Raw genomic sequence first — 21688 nt, forward strand, 5'->3', positions numbered from 1 at the left:
CAGCTGAGAGGGGACGACTGGGATTGGGAATGAGGGAAGGACATGCTGCACGGGCTGCGGGAGAGGGGGGTTGGGAAAGCAAGAAGGACAGATGCTGCGGGGGTTGGGAAGAACAGAGGCTGCACTAGTTGGAGATTAGGAAGGGAGGGAAAGAGATGTTGCCAGTGGGTGAGGGAGGAGAAAAAGAAAATTCTTGGACATAGGTGTGTGGAGTGGGAGGGAGAGAGAGATGATATATATGGGGAAGAGGGAGAATTGTTGGACTTGACAGTGGCAGAGAGGAGGGAGGGAGAAATGTTACACAGGGAGGGAGGAGAAATGACTCAAAGAAGGGAGAGATGTCAGATTCCGGAGAAGGGTAATGGAAGGAGGGAAGAGAGCGATGTTAGACCACTGGAATGGGAAGGAGAGAGAGAGAGAGATGCCAGACCATGGAATGGAAGGGAAGGAGGAGGGAGAAAGATGCCAAACTGCAGGAAGGAGAGATGCTAGACCAAGTACCAAAGCAGGATAGTATTTCATTTCAGATACAATAGAAAAATACTTCTGATGTATTTTAACTAATATTTTAAATACTTTTATTTAAAATACTTCCCAACATTGGTAAGGAGTCCTTAATGTACAAGATAAACTGTATTGCAAATGCTTCTAAATCAGTTCAGTGACTGTGCCCTCCAGCATGTAACAGTCTGCTTTTTATCTTTTGTTTTTGAAGAGCATTATTAGAACAAGTTGCAGAATTTGAAAAAGCAGAATTTACATCATCTAACATGAAGGTAGGTTTGTGTTCTTGAAGAATATTGCTTCCCTGAAAAGAGAAGGGTTTGGGCATGAGAGAAGGGCTTCAGACGCATCATAACACCCTGGGCATTTTGGAAAGAAGGCAAAATTTTGATGTGCAGAGGTCATGCATGTTTTATGAGAGAATCGGGTTTTTCTTTGCAGTGTCTCTGAGTACTTTGGGATTAAGGAGGGAAAAAAAAGTTGGTCAGTAGAAATGAGGGACTGCCTACAGTCCTACACAGCTGCTGCTTCCATGATTCTGACATATATATGTATAGGGATATTTTTCAGACGGCCTGTGCAGCTGTAGACTTTTGTTGTGAATTTGATAATACATTGCTGGCGGATCTAAAATTTTGTGAAAATTTCCATTTATAAATGAATGAATATTTTTAACTTAATGCCACAGAAGGAATTTCTATTAAAACCTTATGGGATGCTTTCAAGGCAACCATGAGAGGACAAATTATTTCATTTTCAGTATATACTAAAAATGTCCAAAAGGAGGTTTTTTGATAATGGCCTGCCTCTACATTCAGTTGTTTAAATGCCCAGACCACCACTATGTCTAAATTTAAACCTTATAATCAACCTAAAAAAGCCTAAGCCCCAAACATCCAAAACAAGAGCTTTTAGGCGAAGGAGGAGCCAGTCCTTCGCCTAAAAGCTGGATTCTGTAACCGGTGTCTGTCAAAAACAACACTGGTTACAGAATCCCCTCCCCCCCCCCCCCCCCCCCCCCCCCCCCCGATTACGATCGGGCCAGGAGGGAGCCCAAGCCCTCCTGGCCTCTCGCCTCCCATCCCCTACAAGATCGGGCAGGAGGGAGCCCAACTCCTCCTGCCCAAGCGGACCCCCTACCCCAATACGGGCAGGAGGGATCCCAGGCCCTCCTGCCCTCGATACAAACCCCCCGCCAACCCCCCCACCCTCCTTCACCGTACCTCAAAACGTTGGCTGGACGGACGGGTGCCAAGCCCGTCTGTCCAGCAGGCCAGCCGACTCCGTAATAGGGCCGGATTGGCCCAGGTGGCTGAAACCCCACCCACAGGTGGGGCCTGAGGCGCCTGGGCCAACCAGAATAGGCCTGGGAGCCTTAGGCTCCTGTGGGCGGGGCCTTAAGCACTTGGGCCGGGTTGGGTCCATGTGCTTAAGGCCCCGCTCACAGGAGGAGCCTAAAGCTCCCGGGCCTATTCTGGTTGGCCCAGGCACTGCAGGCCCCACCTGTGGGTGGAGTTTCAGCCGCCTGGGCCAATTCAGCCCCACTACGGAGCCGGCTGGCCTGCCAGATGGGCGGGCTTGGCACCCGTCCGTCCGGCCAACATTTTGAGGTACAGGGAGAGGGTGGGGGAGGGGCGGTCGTTGGGTAATGGCAGGTATAAGTACTCTGGACGATGTTATTTCTAATGGTAAACTGCTTGAGTTTTCACAGCTGCAACATAAATTTGGATTCAATAAATCACAAAGTTATAGATGGTTGCAACTGAAGCAGGCCATTCAGGCGGGGTTCCCTGAATGGAAAAATCTCACTAATCAATATAGTTTGGAGTTCTTATGCTTTCAGGTGGACTTTCTGGGACACCAGGCCGCACAGTGGTATAAAGTGATATCTGAATTTGTGAATAAAAACCCAAAAACTGGTCTTAGGGATATTTGGAGCATTGAGATAAAGCATCAAATTACTGCATCTCAATGGCCAAGAATTTGGACTTGGAGGATGAGCTGTACAATGTCGGCATCTATGAGACAAACTTGGTTTTTTCTGTTACACCAAGCTTTCTGGACACCTGTTCATTTACAAAAATTAGATAGCTCTAAGTCTAATAGGTGTTGGCATTGTCATCTCGAAGTAGGGACTTTAGATCATTTATTGTTCTTTTGTCCATTCATTTTAGCTTTTTGGAAATCGATTTGGGGCCAAATAAATTGTTTGTTGGAAAATCCTGTGGCTTTAACCTATGATACTATATTTGGAATGTCAATGAGGAAGAAAAGTCAAATTTCTGCTAAGAATAATAAGCTATTACTTATTATGGCAGGAGTCACCATTCAGCAGATTACATTTAATTGGAAAAACTGGAATAGATTGAATTACGTTTTTTGGTGGAATTCGCTATATATAAGATGGAAATAACGTTAGCCTTGCAGAAAGGAAATTTTAATAACTTTCAGGAGATTTGGAGACCATTAATAGAATATTGTAATGAGTAAATTATCATTTTTCCCTAATAGGTATATTTATAAGTGTGTGGGGGGGAGGGTTTTCTGATCTGATATTAAAATATATAGATTAATAGGAAATAGTATATAATATAGTGACCAGTGCCCAGGTCAAAAAATGCTTCTGTTCCCTCTGGAAACTTCGCACCATCAAACACCACTTCGACCACCTCTCCTTCCGCTTACTGGTCCAATCACTAATCCTAAGCATATTGGACTACTGCAATATCGTATACCTGGGAGCCTATAAAAACACCATCAAACGTCTTAGAATAGTACAAAATGCTGCTGTCTGCCTCATCTTCGGCCTCAAAAAATATGACCACGTCAGCCCCTACTACACCAAACTCCACTGGCTGCCGGTGGAGGCAAGAATCATCTTTAAATTCGCCTGCCTCTGCTTCAAAACCTTAGCAGGCTCCTCACCAATTTACCTATCTGATTACCTTGAAATTGCAGGCCCCTCCCGCACTCGAAATACCTACCTGTTTTCTTTTCCCTCCCCGAAGGGCTGCCTCTACAAAAATTCCTCAACCGATCCCTAGCATTCCAAGCGGGCAAATGGAACAAATGCCTCTCCACTCTCATCTCCAATTCCCCCCCTATCAAACTTTCTGGAAGCTAACCAAAACCTACCTTTTTGACAAATTCCTCTGAATGTTCCGATTTCCTCCCTCCTCCACCTCTGACCTCGACCCTCCCCCAGACCCTTTACTGCCGTAGGTTACACTTCTATTTGTAAACTGCTGTATGTAACTCATAGCAAACATAAACACTCCGAGTATATTACCTCCGAGTATATTACCTACTTGAAAAAACTAACTTCTCTGTCAATGTACCGTCTAAAATGTAAATGTAACTTGATTGTAAAATTGCATTGTCTAAAATGCTAATGTAACATTAACAAAATTGTATCTTCGCTGTAATTGTACAGTCTCTTCTTCTGTTAACCGCATAGAACTTCCACGGTAATGCGGTATACAAGAATAAAGTTATTATTATTATTATTATTATATAACTACATATCAATTAATAGGGTTGGGAGGGAGGGTTTAAATATTATAATTTAAGTTAAAAATGATAGATAATCAAGTGTTATTGAATAAATTCAAATGTTATTTTCTGGTACACAAGTTATATGATGAAAAAATGAATAAAGAAAAAAAAAACCAACAAAGATAACCACAGAGGGGAATATTGAGGGCTTACAGTAGACATGTTCTCCTGCCAGTATTTTTGCTTTGTGCTTTTATTATTTTTAAATGCCAACAGTGGAAAGATATAGGATATAACATTTTAAAACAAAGAGGTCTGGGCTGACATGTCATGCAAATATGACCACTGTTAAAGAACTGGATTGCTCACTGGTGGCTGTTGATTTGAGTGTGTTATGTTATGACACAAGTGCTTCTGGAGCCCTGAGAAAGTACAAGCTATTGGTGGAAACCCAGTCTGTTTTGGCAAGTAGTTGGGCAGTTCTGTCTAGTAACTTCTGAGTTCATACATTGGCCCTTTTTTTTTTCTTTGCTGTCCAGGAAGATGTAATATTTTTTTTTTTTTTTTTTTTTTTGGGGGGGGGGGTGTTGGCGGCATCCAACAGTGGCAATGCAGCCTTAAGTCCTAGGGCAAGGAGCAGTAGGTTGGCTGATAACCTTTAAATTTTTTTCTTGAGTTGGTTTGCCAGCATTATCAGTCAGCAAAGCTCTATGCTATATCTTGTTTAACTTTTAGATGGGGAATGATTTACATAGGAACATAAGAATTGCTGCTGCTAGGTCAGACCAGTGGTCCATCGTGCCCAGCAGTCCGCTTCTGCGGCAGCCCTTAGGTCAAAGACCAGTTCCTTGAGTCTAGCCTTACCTGTGTACGTTCTGGTTCAGCAGGAACTTGTCTAACTTCGTCTTGAATCCCTGGAGGGTGTTTTCCCCTATAACAGCCTCCGGAAGAGTATTCCAGTTTTCCACTATTCTCTGGGTAAAGAAGAACTTCCTTACATTTGTACGGAATCTATCCCCTTTTAACTTTAGAGAGTGCCCTCTCGTTCTCCCTACCTTGGAGAGGGTGAACAACCTGCGTTTATCTACCAAGTCTATTCCCTTCATTATCTTGAATGTTTTTATCATGTCCCCTCTCAGTCTCCTCTTTTCAAAGGAGAAGAGGCCCAGTTTCTCTAATCTCTCACTGTACAACAACTCCTCCAGCCCCTTAACCATTTTAGTCGCTCTTCTCTGGACCCTTTCAAGTAGTACTGTGTCCTTCCTCAAGTACGGCGACCAGTGCTGGACGCAGTATTCCAAGTGGGGGCTTACCATGGCCCAGTACAGCAGCATGATAACCTTCTCCGATCTGTTGGTGATCCCCTTCTTAATCATTCCTAGCATCCTTTTCGCCGCCGCCGCCGCCACACATTGCACAGACGGCTTCGTCGACTTATCGACCAGTACTCCAAAGTCTTTTTCCTGGGGGGTCTCTCTGAGTACTACACCGGACATTTTGTATTCATGTATAAGATTATTGTTACCGACATGCATCACCTTACACTTATCCACATTAAACCTCATTTGCCATGTCGCAGCCCATTTCTCAAGCGTGTTTGTCATGTTGCAGGTCTTTGCAATCCTTCTACGTCTTCACTACTCTGAATAACTTCGTATCATCTTCATGAATAACTTCGTATCATCTTCAAATTTAATCACCTAGCTCGTCGTACCAATTTCCAGGTCGTTTTTGAAGAGCACGGGTCCAAGCACTGAACTCCACTGGCGACACTTTTCCAGTCCGAGTATTGTCCATTTACCCCCCACTCTCTGCTTCCTATTCGCCAACCAGTTTTTAATCCACGTGAGTATTTTACCCTTGATTCCATGGCTCGCAATTTTTCAAAGTAACATAGTAGATGACGGCAGATAAAGACCCGAATGGTCCATCCAGTCTGCCCAACCTGATTCAATTTAAATTTTTTTTTTTTTCTTCTTAGCTATTTCTGGGCGAGAATCCAAAGCTTTTCCCGGTACTGTGCTTGGGTTCCAACTGCCGAAATCTCTGTTAAGACTTACTCCAGCCCATCTACACCCTCCCAGCCATTGAAGCCCTCCCCTGCCCATCCTCCTCCAAACGGCCATGCACAGACACAGACCGTACAAGTCTGCCCAGTAACTGGCCTAGTTCAATCTTTAATATTATTTTCTGATTCTAAATCTTCTGTGTTCATCCCACGCTTCTTTGAACTCAGTCACAGTTTTACTCTCCACCACCTCTCTCGGGAGCGCATTCCAGGCATCCACCACCCTCTCCGTAAAGTAGAATTTCCTAACATTGCCCCTGAATCTACCACCCCTCAACCTCAAATTATGTCCTCTGGTTTTACCATTTTCCTTTCTCTGGAAAAGATTTTGTTCTACGTTAATACCCTTTAAGTATTTGAACGTCTGAATCATATCTCCCCTGTCTCTCCTTTCCTCTAGGGTATACATATTCAGGGCTTCCAGTCTCTCCTCATACGTCTTCTGGCGCAAGCCTCCTATCATTTTCGTCGCCCTCCTCTGGACCGCCTCAAGTCTTCTTACGTCTTTCGCCAGATACGGTCTCCAAAACTGAACACAATACTCCAAGTGGGGCCTCACCAATGACCTGTACAGGGGCATCAACACCTTCTTCCTTCTACTGACTACGCCTCTCTTTATACAGCCCAGAATCCTTCTGGCAGCAGCCACTGCCTTGTCACACTGTTTTTTCGCCTTTAGATCTTCGGACACTATCACCCCAAGGTCCCTCTCCCCGTCCGTGCATATCAGCTTCTCTCCTCCCAGCATATACGGTTCCTTCCTATTATTAATCCCCAAATGCATTACTCTGCATTTCTTTGCATTGAATTTTAGTTGCCAGGCATTAGACCATTCCTCTAACTTTTGCAGATCCTTTTTCATATTTTCCACTCCCTCTACGGTGTCTACTCTGTTACAAATCTTGGTATCATCTGCAAAAAGGCACACTTTTCCTTCTAACCCTTCAGCAATGTCACTTACATACATATTGAACAGGATTGGCCCCAGCACCGAACCCTGAGGGACTCCACTAGTCACCTTTCCTTCCTTCGAGCGACTTCCATTAACCACCACCCTCTGGCGTCTGTCCGACAGCCAGTTTCTGACCCAGTTCACCACTTTGGGTCCTAACTTCAGCCCTTCAAGTTTGTTCAACAGCCTCCTATGAGGAACTGTATCAAAGGCTTTGCTGAAATCCAAGTAAATTACATCTAGCATATGTCCTCGATCCAGCTCTCTGGTCACCCAATCAAAAAATTCAATCAGGTTCGTTTGGCACGATTTACCTTTTGTAAAGCCATATTGCCTCGGATCCTGTAACCCATTAGATTCAAGAAAATATACTATACTATCATTCATGCGGGACCTTGTCGAATGCCTTCTGAAAATCCAGATATACAATGTCGACCAGGTCACCCTTGTCTACCTGCCTGTTGACTCCCTCGAAGTATAACAAGTTCATCAAGCAAGATCTTTCTTTGCTGAAGTCGTGCTGGCTGGTCCTCATCAAATCGTGTCCGTCAAGGTGGACAATGATACGGTCCTTTATCAGCGCCTCTACCATCTTTCCCGTTACCGAGGTCAGACTCGCCAGTCTGTAGTTTCCCAGATCTCCCTTTGAACCTTTCTTCAAGATCGGCATAACATTCGCCACTTTCCAGTCTTCTGGAATCCTTCCCAATTTGATCGACAGATTGGTTATTAGTTGAAGCAGTTCAGCTATAACCCCTTTCAGTTCCTTGATTACCCTCGGATGGATGCCATCCGGTCCAAGGGATTTATCATATTAAGCCTATCAGTCTGCCTGTGTACCTCGTCTAGACTGACTGTCAACCCAGTCAGTTTCCCGTTTTCGTTTCCTGCGTATAGCCTGTCAGCTTCCAGAATATTGTGTATATCCTCTTCAGTAAATACAGACGCAAAAAATGTGTTCAGTTTGTCGGCGATGGCTTTGTCCTCCTTTAGTACTCCCTTTATTCCCTGATCATCCAACGGCTCCACCGCTTCTTTCGTGGGTCGTTTCTCCTTAATATATCGAAAGAACGGCTTGAAGATTTTTGCCTCCTTGGCTGTTTTTTCCTCATAGTCTGTTTTGGCCCCTCTTACTGCCTTATGGCACCTGCTTTGATGATGATTGTGCTTTTTCCACATTTCATTCTTTTTTGACCTTTTCCATTCCATAATGTTCTTTTAAAGCCATAAATAGAACCAGCTGTACAGTGTGCCTAAACATCAACACAAGGTTGCAATGAGACATGGTTAATGAATGCCTTGAGCTTCTGCTTCTTGCTGGCATATGCATGTAGATATTTTAGGAATCCAGCTGTCTGCATAGATGGTTTGAAAATGAGCCTTTTATCCCTGGCATTTCTTTTGAGATGTGTCATAATTTTACTGCTTTGTCCATGCTTCACTGTCATAGACCGACAACGCATCCCTAAATTAGCTGCTTAAGTACTTGATGTGCTGGTTGACTTTTCAGGAATTCTACAGTGAACATGTATAATAACATCTTATTTCTATAGCATCTCTCCAAACAGGCACAGCTGAATAAGTTATGTCCTTCCAGCAGGTGGAGACTGAGGACAAACTGACTTATACCCCCTCCCCTTTTTTTTCTATACTTCCCTCATCTCCACTCCTTTCCTAACCCCTCGTTTAGAATCTACCTCAAGATGTGAAATATTTGCTTTGTTCATAATTGTTTTAGATCCTTAATAGGTGTTATTTTTTATGTTTTGATATGTATAAGCTTAATTTAATGGTACTACATTTTTATTTTTGTTTTATATAAACGATCTCATTCTTTAATTTTGTTTATTATATATATGGTTTTTATGTTTCGGATTATTTTATTTTGAACACCCCTGAGGCAGGCCTTACGGCCGAAACATATACGTGTCGGATCTTGAGTGAATAAAAAGATTGAGCACCACAGGTCACCTCTTTTGTTTTTCTTTGAACTTAGAGATGCTTTATGAAGACCAAGTGAATTATTTTCATCATTTGATGACTAAAGATTAAACGTGGGTCTATCGCAGAGATCCTGAGTCCAAAATGGAGAAAATGCAGTGGAAGCACAAGTCATTTCAAACCCCAAAAAAGTTCAAGACAGAAAAATCTGTGGGCAAAGGCATGGCAACTGTCTTTTGAGATGATGGACTTTTGCTTCTGGAATTCATGCCACTCAAGACAACCATAACTGGGAAGAGTTACTCCAATACAATGATTGTTTTGCAAAAGCAATCGAGGAGAAAAGATGAGGAAAACTCAAGCAGGCATGCTGCTTCTTCACGACAATGCGCCAGTGCACATGTCATGACAGTTGCAGAATATGGGTTTCAGCAGCAGAACCATCCACCCTACAGTCCTAACCTGGTTCCCTCAGATTATTTCCTATACCGAGTTTTGAAGAAATCGCTCCATGGACAGTGGTGTTCAAGTGATGGAAGACATCAGGAGGCTGTGACGTCCTGGTTTGAAGGTCAAACAGAAGAATTATTTTCAAAGGGGTTAAAGTTATTGCAGGAAAAGTGGATGTTGTGTATGAAGCTATTGGGAAACTATATTGAAAAATAAAAATTTTTAGAAGACACTTTTCTTTCCTACTGAGGTAGATAAATCATTGACTACTACTACTAATTATTTCTATAGCGCTACCAGACGCACGCAGCGCTGTACAGAGTCACAGAGAAGAAGAAAACAGTCCCTGCTTGAAAGAGCTTACAATCTAAACAGCCAAGACATTCAAACAGGATGTCATGGGAACAGTTAATCATCTGGCTGGATTGGAGGACAGAGGAGTAGGGTTAAGGATTGAAGGCTATATGAAAAAGGTGAGTTTTCAGTCTGCTTTTAAACATGGGAAGGGGATTGATGGACAAACTTGGGTAATTTATTCCAGGCATAGGGGGCAGCTAGATGAAAGGAACAAAGTCTGAAATTGGCAGTGAAGGAGAAGGGTACAGCTAAGAGCAGCTTATCTGAGGAATGGTGTTCTCTGGGAGGTGTATAAGGAGAGATAAGCGAAGAGAGAGATTGAGGGGCAGCAGAATGAACACACTTGTAGGTTAGCAATAAGATCTTAAACTGTATGCGATGGCAGATAGGGAACCAGTGAAGTGACTTAAGGAGAGGGGTGACATGAGCTTGGCGAGGTTGGTAGAAGATGAGTCGTGCAGCAGAGTTTTGCACAGATTGCAAGGAGACCAGTTAGAAGTAGATTGCAGTAATCTAAGCATGAGGTTACGAGAGTGTGGACAAGGGTCCGGGTAGTATGCTCAAAGAGGAAGGGGCAAATTTTGGTGATATTGAAGAAATAGAAGTGACAGGTCTTAGCAGTTTGGATGTGCATAGAAAATGAGAGGTCTGAGTCGAAAACCACTCCAAAGTTGCGAGCAGAGGGAACTGGAACAATGACAGTATTATTTACCAAGATGGAGAAAGGAGGAGGAGGAAAGAGGAGCAGCTCAGTCTTGGACATATTTAGTTTCAGATGACAGCAGGACATCCAGGCAGCAATGTCATCCAAACAAGCAGAGACTTTTTCTTGGACTTTAGGTGAAATTTTGACAGATTCACGGAATCCAAACATATGAATGCCCCTCATGTGTACGATTTGTTACGCTCTTCAGCAAAATCTTTGGTGCTTAGTGTAGCAGCTCAGTACTCCCTGTGGCTTAGAGGTTGGTCAGCTGATGCTACGTCCAAAGCTAAGTTGTTTTCCTTTTAAGGACTCTTACTGTTGGTGAGGAATTGAATAAGTTGGTTAAGAGTCTGAGGGAGACCAAAGTTTCCAGACTCTGAAGGACAAGCCCAAAGTCTCTTTCCAGAGCTTTATCAATGAGAGGTCAGTTCTGGGAAGTTTGCCATTATGAGCTAGGTAGGTTGGCACATGTTTCCAGGAACCGTTATTTTCAACAAACTCAATTCTTTCGTGGAGGCCGAGGAAGAGGTTGAGATTCTGGTCTTGCCTTTGCAGGAGCCTTTTGGACTCCCCAGCAAAGATTTTTGGGTTTACTCACTGCTGCAGATCAGAGCAAGATTAACCAATCAATGTGTTCTTGAGGTCATCTGAGAGGGCTATGTCTTGGAGTTTGCCCAATCTCTGCAGGATGTGTTCCTAGAGTCTCCCTGTTGGGCTCCATGGAAGGTCCATGCAATCCATCAGATCTTGCAGAGATTGGCTGATCTCAAGGCTGTAGTTCCTGTCCCTCCCACCCCAGTGAGCTATGCTCCAGTCCTTATTCCATTTACTTTGTGGTTCTTAAAAACGAGGATTCTTAATGCCTTATTCTAGATCTCAAAAGGAGTGACTGTCCCTTCGTGTAATGACTTTTTGGATGGAAACTCTCCAGTCAGTGATCGTTGCAGTACATTCAGGGGAGTTTTTCCACATCATTAGATCTAATGGAGGCTTATCTGCATATTCTGATCTGACCATCAGAGATTCATTTGCTTTGCAGTTTTATGGCAGCATTATTGGTTCTATGTGCTCCCTTTGGTCTCTCCACAGCTCCCCATACATTTTCCAAAGTTATTGTGGAGATTGCAGCAGCTTTGCACCAGGACTCTCTCCTGATGCAAGGCCACTGCACCCTTACTTAGATGATTGGTTGATTTGAGTGAAATCTCTTCAGAAGAGTTCAGCGGCCACGGATTAAGTAGTGCAGCTATTGCAGTCTTTAGGCTGAGTAGTCAGCCTGGCCAAGAGTCAATTCATGCCTTCTCAAATTCTGTTTGACACAGGTCAGGGCCATGTTTCTTGATGCAGGCTAGAATTCAGAAGCTTCATGGTCAGGTGAGGTTGTTGCTCAGGTCTCTTGGGTTCATGGAGGTGACCTTGGAGGTAGTTCAATAGGTCAGAGCTCACATGCATCTGTTGCGGTATGCTCTGTTGGATAGGTGGTCCCCTCATTGAGACACCTCGTATTTTGTCATTCCTCTACGGGACCCACCCTGAAGGAGTCTGTGCTGGTGTTTGGAATCTCACCATCGCTCGTAGGGAATGGTTATGGATCTGTTGCAATGGAATAATGGATGCCAGAATTTCCAGTTGAGAGGCACTTGGCTTAAGGTCATTGGTCCCCAGAGGAAGCTTAGTGGTCTATAAATCAATTGGAGACCCGAGTGAGTCGGTTGGTATTAGTGGCTTTTCTCAAACTGTTGCGTGGCAAAGCTGTTCAAGTTCATTTGCAAAGGTTAGGACTGTAAACCAAGCATGGATGTTATTTAAAAATACCATTGTGGATCCCAGACCAAATGTATTCCAAGTATCAACAAAGATGGAAAGAAGAGGAAATGAGAGCCAGCATGGTTAAAAGGTGAAGTGAAAGAGGCTATTAGAGCCAAAAAAAATCCTTTATAAAATGGAAAAAGGATCCAAATGAAGAAAATAAGAAGAGACAAGCACTGGCAAGTTAGATGCAAAGCACTGATAAAGACAGCTAAGAAATAATATGAAGAGAAACTTGCAAAAGAGGCAAAAACTCATAACAATTTTTATCCCAGGACAAGCAGGCATGATATTCTCACATGTGGGTGACGTCATTTACGGAGCCCCGATGTGGACAGCATTTCAAGCAAACTTGATTGAAGATTCAAGCTTGCTGTGCTGCACCACGCATGTGTGCCTCCTGCTCCACTAGAGGGCGCATCCCCTCCTCGTGGTCTCCAGTTCGTTTTTTTCCGCAGTGCTAAGAAGACACGTTTTTTCTTAGCTCTGCCCCAAGTGCCTTCTTTGCACCGCGATTTATTGTTTTTATAGTTTTAAAAGTCGATGTGCGTTTAGTTATTTTCTTTTCTAATTTTTCCTGCTCATCGCGTTTAATGCGCTTCATTCGCGACCCGGGGGCTCCCGGGTCGTCGCGGCCGCGTCGCCTGATTTTCTATGTCCCGGCCTGTTACCGGCTTTAAAAAGTGCACTAGGTGCGAGCGTCTACTATCAATCACAGACCCGCATCGCTGGTGCATCCCTTGCCTGGGGGCCGATCATCCGACAGAAACTTGCCCCCGGTGCGCAACCTTCCAACACCGGGCACGCCGACGACGACGGGCCCGCATGACGGACCTGTTTGCTGCTGACCAACCCTCGACCTCGGCCTCGAGGTCGGCTTCGGCCCCGGCCTTGACCTCGGCCTCTGGTCCCTCGGCCCCGCCTCGGGACTCGACTTCGAAGACCCCGAGTTCTCAAAAGTCTTCGGCTCCGGGTAAGTCCCCTCTTCCTTCCACAGGTTCCATACCTTCAAAGAAGCCAACCTCGGGGACAATGGCCGGGCAAGGGGGAAGTTCCTTACCCACGGCCCCGGCGAAGCCCTGGAAGACCTCTGGACGTGCCTCCACCACTCGGGAATGCTCTAAATCGAGATCGCCCTCGGTGGAGTGCACCGCGGCCTCGGACATGCCATCAATGCTGTCCGTGCCGGTGTTCCAGGAGATGCTCCGGGCAATGATCACTACGGAGCTATCTGCTGCCATGGCTCACTTTCACCTGGCCCCGACCTCGACCTCGCGTGCGCCGGACCAGCTTGAGCCGCGCATCGAGACCCCTCGGAGAAAAGTGCGCCGTTTTCGCCGCCTCTCTTCGTCCTCGGATTCCTCCCCGAGGCACTCGAGACGTTCGTCCCCGGCGGAGCTGCGCGGGGCGAAACGTAGATCGAAGCCCCTCGACTCCTCGGGCCATCGACTCTCCAAAAAGGCCCGCAGTTCCCCTCCGACCCGAGGCCGCTCACCCTTGACTCGATCGGGGGGACCGCTATGGATTACCGAGCTGTCTCTCACTAACCCCAAGCTGCTACTGACTCCCCCTTGGTCCGGGGCTCCGGTCTGGGGCTCCAGGCTTTCGCCTAGGGAGTTCGGGGAGAGGTCTCCGACACGACATCGGTCGGTGCCCCTTACCCCGGCGGCGTCCCCGAGGGGCTCCTCGAGGCAACGCAGGTCCTCGACCCCGGAGCACTTCCACAGCGCGTTCCTGGTGTCGGATCGAGGATCCGAGCGAGAACCTCGCTATTCGAGGGAGGCCTCCCCTTCCTTCTCAGCGAAATGGCGGTCACGTTCACCGTCCCCGCAAGGGGCCACGGGATCACACTGGCCTTCCTTTACGAGGTTCGTCCAGGACATGGGACGTGCCCTTGACTTGGACTTACAATCCGACTCAAGGTACTCCAAGGAATACCTGGCGGAGCTGGATATGCCTTCTCCGCCACGAGAATCCCTCCGGCTGCCGCTGAACCCGGTACTCCGGCAGACCCTCATCAGGAACCTCGAGACTCCTTACATGGTGACAGCTGTCCCATCTAAATTGGAGTCTAAGTACCGTACGGTGCCTTGCCCGGGGTTCGAGCAACCACAATTGTCCCACCAATCTTTACTGGTGGAGTCTTCTTTGAAGAAAGCTCACCCCTCTAGGGTATCCGCGGCGGTCCCTCCAGGACGCGAGGGCAGGACACTGGACAAATTTGGCTGCCGTTTGTATCAGAACTCTATGATGGCCTCTAGAGTCCTGAACTATACATTCACCTTCTCCTTCTATCTGAAACATCTCATTGGGCTGCTGGGCGCCTTCTCGGTGGATTTACCTGCCCCCCACCAGGCAGCGTTTGGCCTCCTCCTCGAGGATTTTTCAAACCTCCGACTGCACCTGTTCCACGCCGCTTACGACGGCTTCGAACTTTCATCCAGGGTCGCTGCCTTCGCTGTGGCCATGCGCCGTCTGGCATGGCTACGGCTAGTCGATATGGACCCTAACCTCCAGGACCGGTTAGCCAACCTTCCTTGCGTCGGTAAAGAACTGTTTGACAACACTATCGAGGCAGCTACGAAGCGGCTATCGGAACATGAACGTTCCTGTGCATCCCTCGTCCGGCAGAAGCCTAAACCGCTGGCCTCTCGACCTTTTCGGAGATTGCCTCGCCGGTACCCCCAGAAGTCCACTCCGGCCTTTTCCAGACCGCCACCTCAGCGCCCCCAGACTCATTCTAGGGCTTTACCAAAATCGCAGCCTACTGCGCCTGCGAAGCCGTCTCCGTCCTTTTGACGGGATGAGCGGACGGGGGCTGGCCCCCTCCGCGCCTCAGCCTGGCCTCCTTCCCATCGGGGGCCACCTACGAGCCTATTACCCTCGCTGGAAAGCCATAACGTCGGACTCATGGGTCTTTGGCGTGATTTCATCAGGGTACTCACTCAACTTTCGAGAGGTTCCTCCAGACAGCCCACCAAGTGCGTGTCCCCCCAATCGAGCGCAGTTGTCCCTCCTCCTCTCCGAGGCGCAGGATCTCCTTCGCCTGCGGGCGGTGGAACCGGTCCCATTAAAACAGAGGGGCCAAGGGTTCTACTCCCGTTACTTCCTGGTACCGAAGAAGACGGGAGATCTGCGCCCGATTCTGGACTTAAGGCGCTGAACAAGTTCCTAGTGCGGGAAAAATTTTGGATGCTTTCCCTTCCGATTCTTTACCCCTTGATCAACGAGGGCGATTGGCTCTGCTCCCTCGATCTGAAGGAGGCCTACACCCATGTTCCGGTGCACCCTGCGTGTCGCAGGTTCCTGCGCTTTCAGGTGGGGGACCTTCATCTGCAATATCGGGTCCTCCCCTTCGGCCTGTCCTCGTCCCCCCGGGTCTTCACGAAGTGCCTCGTAGTGGTCGCGGCGGCCTTGCGCTCCCAGGGTCTGCAAGTATTCCCCTACCTGGATGATTGGCTGATCAAAGCCCCGACCAGGGAGGGGGTTATCTCAGCGACCCAAAAGACTATTACTTCTCTTCAGAGTCTGGGGTTCGAGGTAAACTTTCCAAAATCCCAGCTGTGCCCCTCCCAGTCCTTACAATTCATCGGGGCCGTGCTGGACACGGTCCATCTCCGGTCCTTCCTACCTCCTCAGCGTCCGGAGGCGCTGGTAAATCTGAGCCAACGGATCTCGAAGATGACCTCTGTCTCGGCGCAACAAATGATGACGCTCCTGGGCCATATGGCCTCTACCGTCCATGTCACTCCATTTGCCCGTCTTCATCTGCGGTTACCACAGTGGACTTTGGCCTCACAGTGGCGTCAGGATCCGGGATCCGATCTCCCGTCCGGTGACAGTGACTCCTTCTTTGAAAAGATCGCTCCGCTGATGGGCCGACTCTTCGAATCTTTCCAAAGGTTTGCTCTTTCTCACCCCCCCGCACCACAAGGTCCTAACCACGGACTTGTCGGAATATGCTTGGGGGGCTCATCTGGACGGTCTCCGCACTCAAGGACTGTGGTCAACAGAGGATCGTCGCTGCCACATCAACGTGCTGGAACTTCGGGCCATTTGCCTCGCCGCGGTGGCTTTCCAACACCTGCTCCACGACCAGGTGGTTCTCGTCCGCACAGACAACCAGGTGGCGATGTACTACGTAAACAAGCAAGGAGGGACGGGGTCATGGTCCCTCTGTCAGGAGGCTCTGAGTCTCTGGGAATGGGCAGTCTCCCAAAACATCTTCCTTCGCGCGGTTTACATTCAGGGAGAGCAGAACGGTCTGGCGGACAGGCTCAGCCGCCTCCTCCAGCCACACGAGTGGTCCCTGCATTCTTAGGTCTTGCAACAGGTGTTCGACAGGTGGGGGACTCCTCAGATAGATCTGTTCGCCTCCCCCGACAATCAAAAGCTGCCTCTCTTCTGTTCCAGAATATACTCCCCGGAACATCTCGAGGCCGATGCCTTCCTCCTCGATTAGGAGGGCAAGTTCCTCTACGCGTTCCCGCCTTTTCCTCTGATTCTGAGGACGCTGGTTCATTTGAAATCGGTGAGGGCCACTCTGATCTTTATTGCTCCTCGGTGGCCCCGCCAGCCCTGGTTTTCCCTACTACTTCAACTCAGTGTCAAGGAACCTCTACTTCTGCCTGTGTTTCCCTCTCTGCTATCTCAGAGTCGGGGTTCACTGTTACATCCCAATCTGCAGTCTCTTCATCTAACTGCTTGGGTTCTTTCCCCCTAACTTCTCTCCCTATATCTCAGTCGGTCAGGGAGGTGTTAGAGGCCTCTCGGAAAGTATCGACTAGACTCTGCTATTCCCAAAAGTGGACCAGATTCTCGTCCTGGTGCTCCTCTCACCACCAGGACCCGGTGTCGGTCCCTGTGTCTATGGTGCTGGAGTATTTGCTTCACTTATCTCACTCTGGCCTAAAGACCAATTCCATTCGAGTGCATCTTAGCGCGATTGCTGCATTTCCCTTGGTTTCTCGTTTCATGAAGGGTCTGTTGAATGTTCATCCTCCCCTCAAACCCCCTCCCGTGGTTTGGGATCTTAATGTAGTCCTGGCTCAACTGATGAAACATCCATGGGCTCAAACGGGGGTTTCATCTTAAGTTCCTCACTTGGAAAGTGATCTTCCTACTCGCACTCACGTCTGCTCGAAGAGTTAGCGAGCTGCAGGCTTTGGTGGCGGACCCACCTTTCACCGTATTCCATCATGACAAGGTGGTTCTCCGCACTCACCCTAAGTTTTTGCCTAAAGTGGTGTCTGATTTTCATCTCAACCAGTCCATTGTTCTGCCTGTGTTCTTTCCCAAGCCCCACTCTCACCCTGGAGAGGTGGCGCTCCACACTCTTGACTGCAAGAGGGCGTTGGCCTTCTACCTTCAACGCACTCAGTCTTATCGGAAGGTTCCCCAACTGTTTTTGTCCTTTGACCCTAACAGGTTGGGGCGCCCAGTTTCCAAGCGCACCCTGTCCAACTGGTTGGCTGCTTGTATTTCTTTTTGCTACGCTCAGGCTGGTCTCGCGCTGCATGGTCGAGTTACGGGGCATAAAGTCTGAGCGATGGCAGCTTCGATAGCTTTCCTCAGATCCACGCCTATTGAGGATATCTGCAAGGCTGCCACGTGGTCTTTGGTTCATACTTTCACCTCCCACTACTGCCTGGATACACTGTCTAGGAGCGATAGCCAGTTTGGCCAATCGGTGTTACGTAATCTGTTTTCTTAAATTGCCAACTTCCCTCCACCCCTTTTATTAGCTTGGAGGTCACCCACATGTGAGAATATCATGCCTGCTTGTCCTGGGATAAAGCACAGTTACTTACCGTAACAGGTGTTATCCAGGGACAGCAGGCATATATTCTCACAACCCGCCCACCTCCCCGGGGTTGGCTTCTTTGCTGGATATGTGAACTGGAGACCACGAGGAGGGGATGCGCCCTCTAGTGGAGCAGGAGGCACACATGCGTGGTGCAGCACAGCAAGCTTGAATCTTCAATCAAGTTTGCTTGAAATGCTGTCCGCATCGGGGCTCCGTAGATGACGTCACCCACATGTGAGAATATATGCCTGCTGTCCCTGGATAACACCTATTACGGTAAGTAACTGTGCTTTTTAGGTACATCAGCAGTAGAAAACCTGTGAGGGAATCTGTGGAACTCTTGGCTAATCAAGAAGCAAAAGGGGCGCTCAGGCCATAGCGGAGAGACTGAATGAATTTTTTGCTTTGGTCTTTACAGAAGAAGATGTAAGAGATCTACTTGAACTGGAAATAGTTTTCAAGGGTGGTGATGTGGAGGAACTGAAAAATCTCAGTGAATCTGGAAGCCAAATCGACAAATTAAAAAGTGATAAATGACCTGGACCGGTTGGTATACATCCCAGGGAATTAAAAGAACTCAAACATGAAATTGATGACCTTCTGTTAGTGATCTGTAAACTTAAAAGGGCTCCAGGGGAGATCCAGGAAATTACAGACTGATAAGCCTCATTTCAGGGCCGGGCAAAATGGTAGAAACAATTTAAAAAAAATAAAATTGTGGAACATGTAGACAATAAAAACGATAAAAATAAAAAACTGTGGATGATGATGTAGTGAGTTTTGAGACGGAGAATGAATCTTCTAATGTCATGCTTGTGGACTCATCATTCTCATCTGCTGATGGGTCTGCACCACCTCAAAAGTTCAGCAGAGATCAGATTGCAAATGAAGTGAATGTCAAACACCGGCACATTGAAGTTCATTGTTTTTAGTTCACTTCGTTTTCTGAGAACACAACATGCAACTAGACCCTTGAGGAAAGCATGTTCGCTGAAACACGGACCATTTAGGGTCCAATAGGACTACACATGTGGACTATTATAATTGTATTTATTTGTGTTCTTTGGAAGAAGGAATAAATCATCGTTGTAGAACATCATCATCCACAGTTTTTTTTGTTTGTTTGTTTGTTTTTATCGTTTGGATTGTTTTCATTGTGGAATATTGGGTCTTCCGTTTTCTGTTTATTGCTTCTCAGAACATGTAGACAAACATGATTTAATGAGAAGGAGTCAGCATTGGTTCAGCCGAGGGAGATCTTCCTCACCAATTTGCTTGGCTTCTTTGAAGGTGTAAATAAACATGTGGATAATGGTGATGTAGTGTATTTGGATTTTGAGAAAGCTTTTGATAAAGTTCCTCATGAAAGGCTTCTGAGAAAATTAAAGAGTCATGGGATAGGTGGCAAAGTTCAGTTGTTGATTAGGAATTGATTATCGGATAGAAAACAGAGGGTAGGGTTAAATGGTCATTTTTTTCTCAGTTGAGGAGAGTAAACAGTGGAGTGCCGCAGGGTTCTGGGACCGGTGTTATTTAACTTATTTATAAATGATCTGGAAATTGGAACGACGAGTGAGGTAATTAAATTTGCAGATGACACTAAACTGTTCAAAGTTTTAAAACGCATACAGATTGTGAAAAATTGCAGGCGGACCTTAGGAAATTGGAAAATTGGGCGTCCAAGTGGCAGATGAAATTTAATGTGGACAAATGCGCATGGGGAAGAATAACCTGAATCACAGTTACCGGATGCTAGGGCCCACCTTGGGGGTTTGAAGCCAAGAGAAGGATCTGGGTGTCATTGTAGACAATACAATGAAACCTTCCACCCAATGTCTGGTGGCGGACAAAAAAAGCAAACCATATGCTAGGAATTATTAAAAAAGAGATGGTTAACAAGACTAAAAATGTTATAATGCCCCTATATCGTTCCATGGTTCGACCTCACCTGGAGTATTGCATTCAATTTTGGTCTCCTTATCTCAAGAAAGATATAGTGGTGCTAGAAAAGGTTCAAATAAGAGCGACCAAGATGATAAAGGGGATGGAACTCCTCTCATATGAGGAAAGACTAAAAAGGTTAGGGCTCTTCAGCTTAGAAAGAGACGGCTGAGGGGAAATATGATTGAAGTCTACAAAATCCTGACTGGAGCAAGTGGATCAATTTTTCACTCCATCAAAAAGTACGACGACTAGGGGACACTCAATGAAGTTACAGGGAAATACTTTTAAAACCAATAGGAGGAAATTTTTTTTCACTCAGAGATTAGTTAAGCTCTGGAACGCATTACCAGAGGTTATGGTAAAAGCAGAAAGCGTAGCTAGTTTTAAGAAAGGTTTGGACAATTTCCTGGAGGAAAAGTCCATAGTCTGTTATTGAGAGACGTGGGGGAAGTCACTGCTTGCCCTGGATAATAGTATGGAATATTGCTACTGAGTTTTGGCCAGGTACTAGGGACCTGGCTTGGCCACCATGAGAATGGGCTACAGGACTTGATGGACCATTGGTATGACCCAGTAAAGCTTTTCTTATGTGGCAGCGGTATCATATGTTAATCATCAAGAAAGCACCAAGAGTTATCTCTAGGCCCAGGAAGCAATGTTACTGCTGTACTGGGCTGAAATTCATCTTCTCAGTCTATTCACAGCTCATATAATAGGCATGGAAAATATTCAGGCTGATTTTCTCAGCTTGGGGAACACCGCCTTATGGCTGGTAATCCTCTGGTGGTGGATTCCAGTCTTGGACCTGATGGTCGTTGGGACTCCAAGGCAGAGAGACTGGATGCTCTAGCTCAGTCTTGGCCTTCCAGAGCTCTGCTGTGCATCCTTCCGCCAAGGCTGTTGATAGCTTAGAGTTCTTTTCAGGATCAGTAGTTCTCATCACTTCAGATTCGGCTGCAGATGGCGCCTCCTCTCAGTTTTCCTATCTTGGCAGATCTGCTATCTTGGGGTCTGGTTCAGATGTACAACATAGCTTTGTTTTGTTTTACAGCTTGGCTGTTGAGAGGCTACTCTGGCAAAAGAGAGGCTACTCTGGCTGAGTGATTCTGACTGTTTTGGGCTCCCCGAAGCATTCTACTTCCATGGCGTATGTACATGTTTGGCGTATTTTTGAGGACTGGTATGGCTTTTGTCTCATTGCACCGTGTTGGACTTCTTTGCCACAGGTTTTAGAATTTTTGCAGGATGGTTTGGAAAAAGGTTTAGCTTTATCATCTTTGTGTATGTAGGTAGCAGCCTTATCTGTTTTCTGAGGGTTTGTTCAGAGTAAACAGTTATCTTCTCGCCCAGATGTTTTACTTGAAATCTGTTTTTATTGGCAAAGAGAATAACAACCAACAACCACATGTGCCAAATAAGAATTGGAACTTTTCCAACAGTATACAAAAAGAGGGTCACCCCCCTCCCCTAAGAGGACTGGACTTTGTCCTCCTGGGTTACAAAGAGATCTAACCCGCCTCCCCCCACCCCCAAAGGCCCCAGAGCAAAAGGAAACCAAAGTCAGACAGGTGGGGTAGGATACAGTTGCAGTCTGTTCAAAATTCGACTACGACTCCTCAGAGACTAACTGTCCAAATAAGGAGACCAAGTACGAAC

General features: G+C 46.7%; 1 protein-coding gene across 1 annotated transcript in view; it reads left to right on the forward strand.

Annotated features, from left to right (window-relative positions):
- Window positions 1–21688, forward strand: part of LZTFL1 (leucine zipper transcription factor like 1) — a 94262-nt gene that overhangs the window by 6366 nt on the left and 66208 nt on the right. The window contains exon 4 of the mRNA XM_033930176.1: window positions 716–776. Coding sequence (XP_033786067.1) covers window positions 716–776 — 61 coding nt within the window. The remainder of the gene's footprint in view (window positions 1–715; window positions 777–21688) is intronic.

Source organism: Geotrypetes seraphini, chromosome 2 (genome assembly GCF_902459505.1).
Source record: "Geotrypetes seraphini chromosome 2, aGeoSer1.1, whole genome shotgun sequence".
NCBI classification, from domain to species: domain Eukaryota; kingdom Metazoa; phylum Chordata; class Amphibia; order Gymnophiona; family Dermophiidae; genus Geotrypetes; species Geotrypetes seraphini.